Raw genomic sequence first — 6,904 nt, 5'->3', positions numbered from 1 at the left:
AAACTGTATATACAATAACGAAATTGGGGTGTAACGTCCTACTTTTCTGTCCGGACTGGGCTAATGAAGACGGGCATACATAATACAGTGTGCTATGAAGACAAGTGTGCCCGTACAGCTGCGCTACGGCTACAGCCAACTCTTATTTCAAATTCTGTCACGGGATCCTTTACGTGCACACCAATGTGTACTGGAACAGATAAATGTGAATAAAACAATTTAGTCGGCTTCAAAAGAAATGAAATATATTTTAACGTCCCATGTTACTGAGCCAACCGGTCTGACTAAATCGGAAAACCCGGAGAAAACACACGAGGTTGGACTGGCGACCCTACTCCTTGTCAAGCGGGGAATGGAAACCACTTCACTTCGACTCAATCACAGACCTTGTAATTTCAGGCGATCGCGTTAAACCACTTGCCCCCCCCCCCCCGACCCCCGGGGATAATAGGATAATGAATACGCGGCTTATAGAAGTTATATGTATGAATTTAAGTCCCGTGGAATGTTTCTTGTATAAAAGGAAATTTTTTGTTTGGGTGGAGATGGGGGGGGGGGGGCGCACAAGACACGTTTTAAAAAAAGGCATATAGATCTTTAAATGGTCTGTTAATTTATAACGTAAAACCCTGCGAATAACAAATGACATACATCCGCTAATTATTAACAGACTGTCAGGTGTGTAACAATTTGTGAATAACAAATAGCATGATAGATATTCGCTAATAATTAACAGGTTACATTTTAGTAACAACTTGTGAATAACAAATACATCCGCTTATAAATAACAGACAGCCGCGTTTATAACAATTTTAAATATTCGGTTAATGATTGACCACATGCGCGCTGTATCATAACAATTTTGGCGGTTTTTGTTGACATTTATATATGTGTTTAAGGCTAGTATCATTGTATTAATACTCGGGGGAGGGGGGTAGCGCTGTATCATAAGGTTTGTCATTGAGTCAACTGGTGTGGTTTTGATTCCCCGGTTGTAAATGACAAGGAGTAGGGTCGCCTGTCCAACCTCGTGGGGTTTCTCCGGGTCCTCCGGTTTCCTCCCACTGCTATAGACTCCTAAGCGCACGCGAAATCGAAATATTGAAATGGAATTGAACCATATGTTGATCCCGAAATAACCTAGTTTGTGTCGAGTGGACGTTAAACCCCATCTTTCTCCCCTTCTCTATACTATCTGACAATGCCCATAAAGAATTAAAGAGCTGATTTGTTTTTTTAACTGGACGTATTTTATTATGCATGTGTATATACAAATGTAATATTTTGTGAGTTCCACCGTTTCCAACAATCGCAATACTGAAAGGGGGCATGCAAACATAAAATATACAATTACACACATATAAATATTAATGTTAATGCACCTTAAATATATAAAACAATAACATGTCATTTACAATTAATTACAATTAATCATAACAAATTCTAAAACCATATTGCTATTTACAATTAATCATACCAAATTCTAAATCCATATTGCCATATACAATTAATTACAATTAATCATAAAAAATTCTAAAACCATATTGCCATTTACAATTAATTACAATTAATCATAACAAATTCTAAAACCATATTGCCATTTTCAATTAAATACAATTAATCATAACAAATTCTAAAACCATATTGCTATCTAGAAACCTTTTTAATTATTTTTAATGAGGACGCAGTTTAAATAAATGAAACAATAAAATGCCATTTAAAATTAATTACAATTAATTATAACAAATTCTAAACTGAGGACGCACTTTAAATAAATAAAACAATAAAATGCCATTTACAATGAATCATAATTCAATAACAAATTCTAAAATCCTACTGCTATCTATAAACCTATTCATAGGTTTATTCTGCTCATGCCCCACCCCACCAATAACTTCATCAATATTTATAATTTTACAGGTAGGGAGTTATAATCAGGTAACACAAATCACAATTAGTATTAGCAAATAGGAAATTAATTAAATATAATGAATTGTGCATCCATTAAAGCATACAGGTCAATACAATAAACATGACATGGAGCATGATTACTATCTTTGGGGGTTCTCTCAACTTTAACAAGCAAATGATATAAAAACCCTTATTTATTATATTCATCATTTGTCTGCGATATCACCTCGGTGGAAGCGGAAGTTAAATAAAGATATTTCGCACACATATTATTCATCATCATTTGCTTGATAACGTCAAGGGAACCCTCAAAGAAACGTCGCTTTAATTAAAATAGTAAGTGTGTCTATAAACTTTCTGTATATTATTTTCATCATCATTTGCTCGATAACGTTGAGAGAACCTCAATGAAACGTCGCTTTATGTTCCATATTATGTTTTTGTGTTTATTACATGTGTCAATTGTTAAATGCTACTAACATATGATAATAACGAGTTTAATATTTCTATAATTTAAACAACTTTAAATTAATACCTAGTGATTTATTTCTAAAATTTAAACAAAAGTAAATTAATACCTAGTGATTTATTTCTAAAATATAAACAACGATAAGCTAATACCGAGTTCAATATTCGTATTTAAACATACATTATGCAAGAGCTAAATCTGCCTATTTCGGGTCTTTCTTTCGGCCTGAAATGTTATCTAAATTATTAATTAAACATTAATTGACTTAACCAGACCATAATTAACTCTCGATGTCATCGCTAGCCTGCGATATTTACCGGATTAGGATCCGATGTGCTGCTCAACGCTTATTCATGATTAAATCAAGAAATGGTAATCGAGACTATGTTTTTTTTATCGTACCGACTTTAGTAATGATGATCGAGGCTAAGCCCAAAATTCAATCGCTAAAATCTCGGTTGAGAGTGGATCAAATTGACTGAAATTTTCAGCAAATTGGCTTGACAGTATCTAGTTTTTAACTATTATAGCGAGAACTGTCAGCTCTTTATCTAATCTCCCATAATGTATCTTTAAACAAAGTTAATATGGAGTAAATTGTTTCTGTTTAAATAAATTAATACTCAGTAAATAATTTATGTTTGAACAAAGAATAAATATCACAGAATACAATGCATCATTTGACATCGATACTAAAAATCACGACGTTCTCGAAGATGACGATACTGGAGTAAATGATGAATTTGGGGAAGTCACCAAACCTCCTGAGGAAAATCTGTTGAGGTGCATCCCTGCGCCACTGTCTGTACCCACAACGAAGGGAAAATTGTTCACAGAGGACATAGCACGGATACGATTAAAGAGGTCGGCTTGCGATGCATTATTGGAATGAGCCATTGGTGGGAACAGAAAATGTCCCGAATGGCAGGCAAAGGCACTTGTTGCTTGAGATGGAGATGCATTTAATAAGTCTGATCTGGTCATTGTGATAGGCCGTTTGGGTGAATGTTCCGAGGATAAAAGTTTATCAACTGAAAAATTTAGTATTCCGTTTGCTGTTGTTGGAGACGACATGTTGAAGTAAGGACTTGGAAATTGTGATGCTATGGATGCTAAATGTGCCATAGGAGGCCCTGTCATTGCATACGGCACACCCATTGGCCACCCGAGGGAGCCGAAGCGGTCCTGTTGAGGTAGATACCCGCCCAGTCCTGGGTAAGGCATGCCAACTTTTCTCATTGCCGCTAAGCGGTTCCTGGCGGTGCTACACGATCGTCGCCGCAGCTTTCCCGTGGTTCCACCAATAAATACGTCATCACATGAAGGATCCAACATCCAATAGTTTCCTTTTCCAGGATCGTCGTAATGTCGAGGAACTTTAAGGAAACATTTGTTTAAACTGAGATTGTGACGAATAGAATTCTGCCATCCTTGTTTGTTGTCCTTATAATACGGGAAGTTTTTCATGATAAATTCATAGATCTGACTCAGTGTCATCCGTTTCTCATGACTGCTTCGTATCGCCATCATAATCAAGGCATTGTAACTGAACGGGGGTTTGTCGTTTTTTTTGCTACTTTCATTCTCCTTCTCCGAGTCACCAGAAGGTGAAACGTCCCCATCGGATTTAACACCACTGACGTCACTCTCGGATATGACGTTATCATTGTTCACGTCATCGTCAACAACTTCAATTGAACTATCTAAATCTTCATGGCTGTTGCTATCACTGTCATTCAATTCCAAATCCTCCTTTGAATCCAAATGTTCCACATCGATATTTGAATCCTCGTTAAATTCACAATTGAATTTTTCACTCACATCTTTCGTGACATCTTTGTTCATTGTTGTATTCGCCACACTATTAGGATGCATGCTGCTTAGACATTTTGAATTTTTCAAATAAAATTCTTCATACAAACGATTAGCATTGCGATGTTCTTCGTGAAACTTTTTAGACGAGAAATCGTCACCTAAAACTCTGCTGATGCTGAATGGATTCGGCGACTTTTGTTGACTCAACATGGCTGTATGTTATCGTCTGCTTGTTCATCTAATACTAAAAGAATGTAATTCCGTGGTCTTTTATAACAGCAGCATCGTTTCACAACCCACATTGTTTGTAGCCAACTGCCACGCTTCGTAGCACTCTGTCAATAACAAAGCTGTCAATTTGCGCAAGCTCCACCCACTTTCCACGCGATTTTTAATGAGCAGCTGTCGGACGACCAATGAAAAGGCCTGTAATTGATCCAGAAGTGTTAGACAAATATTTGAATAGATGATTTTGATTGAGTAGGATTGATACAATATATTGAGCGATTTAATTTCCATGTTTTGTTGTCAGACTTTTTGAAATGATCGTGTTCTTTGAAAAGATTTGCGTTGTGGGGAATGTTTTTATATGATTTACACCATTTTATTCATATTTTCATTTAGTTTCATAAATCGGGTTTTTTGTTGCGGTAGAAAAAGACACTGACTGAACAATATATTATGCAAGAGCTAAATCTGCCTGTAGCAGGTCTTTCTTTAGGCCTGAAATGTTATCTAAATTATTAATTAGACTTTAATTAACTTATCCAGAACATAATCAACTCTCGATGCCATCGCTAGCCTGTGATATTTAGCGGATTGGAATACATGTTTTGAAAAATAATTAAATGTGAAAGTGGATAACCGAGACTATAGTAATGATGACCGAGGCTAGCCTAAACTTCAAAAGCTATCTCGGTTCAGAGAAGAGTAATTTGACTGAAATTTTCAGAATAGTCTATTTATGCTATCTGGTTTTTTTAACTATTATAGCGAGAAGGGTCAACTCTTTACCTAATCTCCCACAATGTATCTTTAAGGAGATAAAACTTGTTATTATTTGCACAAAGATTAATATTTTGCGCTCGTCCTTTCAAACTGATCATCTATGAATATTCGTCTGGCCGCTACTATATCACTGATAGGGATGACATCGGGGTCAGTTAATTAGCTCTCAATATTAAAGATACATTATGGGAGATTAGATAAAAATCTGGCAGGTATCACTTTAATAGTTAAAAACTTGATAATGTAAAAGGAATTTGCTGAAAATTTCAGTCAAATTGATCCACTCTTAACCGAGATTTTAGCGATTGAATTTTCGGCCTAGCCTCGATTATCATTACTAAAGTCTGTACGTTAAAAGTTGAGCAGCAAATCGGATCCTAATCCAGTAAATATCGCAAGCGGGGAGATGATATCAAAAGTTGATTATGGGCTGGATAAGGTAATTAATATCTAATTAATAATTTAGATAACATTTCAGGCCTAAAGAAAGAAGACGTGCAAATGGGCAGATTTAGCTCTTGCACATTGTATGTTTAGCCTTTTTTTTTGTAAATAAAATTCTAAAATAATTCTTAAAATTATTATGAAAAGAAATAAAGGTGTTTGAAGGATAACATTATATATCCTATTTAGGCATAAATTAAGTAAAAGGCACTAGATAAAAGAAAGGCAATCGCATTGCCGCTATGAAACAGATAGTTGTTCTTTTTGTTGCACATTTGTCAAAAAATATGTTTCATTAGTACACTGATATATTTGGTTTTACCCGGGGTGTAAAATCAGAACAAAAATATGAACACCGTTTCATTGGCTTATCCCTCACTTCACCCAAAACGCCGGTAATGTAACAACTCTTCCAGATCCTAGTGTAGTAAAAACAAGTAAAACGAAATTTTGAACTAAAAAAAACGAAACGAAATAGGATCTGTGCTTGAATCAGATTGTGTTTACACCCAATTTTGCTCATAGCACACAGTATGACGTACGCTCGTCTTCATCAGCCCAGTCGGTACAGGGTGTTAAATTTCATTTCATTCTGTTTCTGTAGTTCTAATAGTGTTTCCAACAGATTGAATCTTCTAGGCTAGTTAAATTTAAACTAAGAATTTGTATACGGGGGAAATATTTGAATGGCGGCACCCTCTAATTATCAGTATTGACAATTAACAATTAACAAAAGAGAGAGAGAGAGAAATGGAGTTTAACGCCCACTCGACACAAACTAGGTCATTTCGGGACTAACATATGGTTTTTAATTTTATTTCAATAATTCGCTTGCGCGTAGGGATCTTTAGCAGTGGGAGGAAACCGGAGGACCCGGAGAAAACCCACGAGGTTGGACAGGCGACCCTACTCCTTGTCACGTACAACTGGGGATTCGAAACCACACCAGTTGACTCAATGACAGACTTTTATGATACAGCGTGCACACGCTAACCAGTCAGCCATCCAACCCCCCTAACAATTAACGCTACGTTCCATATCTGACTGGATGTTGTCAAAAGACGAATTTGTGTGTAGGACTGCGTTGCTATTTTATAGTATAATTAACACGTTTGTTAAAGATACATCCTCTCTATCAAATACATCAACAGGGGACAGAATGGATACAGACCACAAATTATTCCTGTCCCCTCTACCCCAACCCCCCTTTAATAAGGATTTGTTATTAGCCCAGTTGGTGCTGAGGAAGACTGTTTA

At 36.1% G+C, this 6,904-nt stretch overlaps 1 protein-coding gene across 1 annotated transcript; it reads right to left on the bottom strand.

Moving 5' to 3' along the window:
* Nucleotides 1–491: 491 nt before the first annotated feature.
* On the bottom strand, nucleotides 492–4,470 carry LOC126822377 (fork head domain transcription factor slp2). The gene has a single exon (XM_050551256.2). It carries the CDS (start codon nucleotides 4,403–4,405, stop codon nucleotides 3,080–3,082), a length of 1,326 nt encoding a protein of 441 aa, XP_050407213.1. The 5' UTR covers nucleotides 4,406–4,470; the 3' UTR covers nucleotides 492–3,079.
* Between the last annotated feature and the right edge of the window lie 2,434 nt (nucleotides 4,471–6,904).

The sequence above is a fragment of the Patella vulgata genome, chromosome 5 (assembly GCF_932274485.2).
Source record: "Patella vulgata chromosome 5, xgPatVulg1.2, whole genome shotgun sequence".
Taxonomy (NCBI): domain Eukaryota; kingdom Metazoa; phylum Mollusca; class Gastropoda; family Patellidae; genus Patella; species Patella vulgata.
The sequence above is the reverse complement of the archived record's forward strand: the minus strand, read 5'-3'. Positions and strand labels throughout refer to the sequence as shown.

Coding starts and splice junctions, on each gene's coding strand:
- LOC126822377 (XM_050551256.2), bottom strand. CDS start 4,405: ATGTTGAGTCAACAAAAGTCGCCGAATCCATTCAGCATCAGCAGAGTT.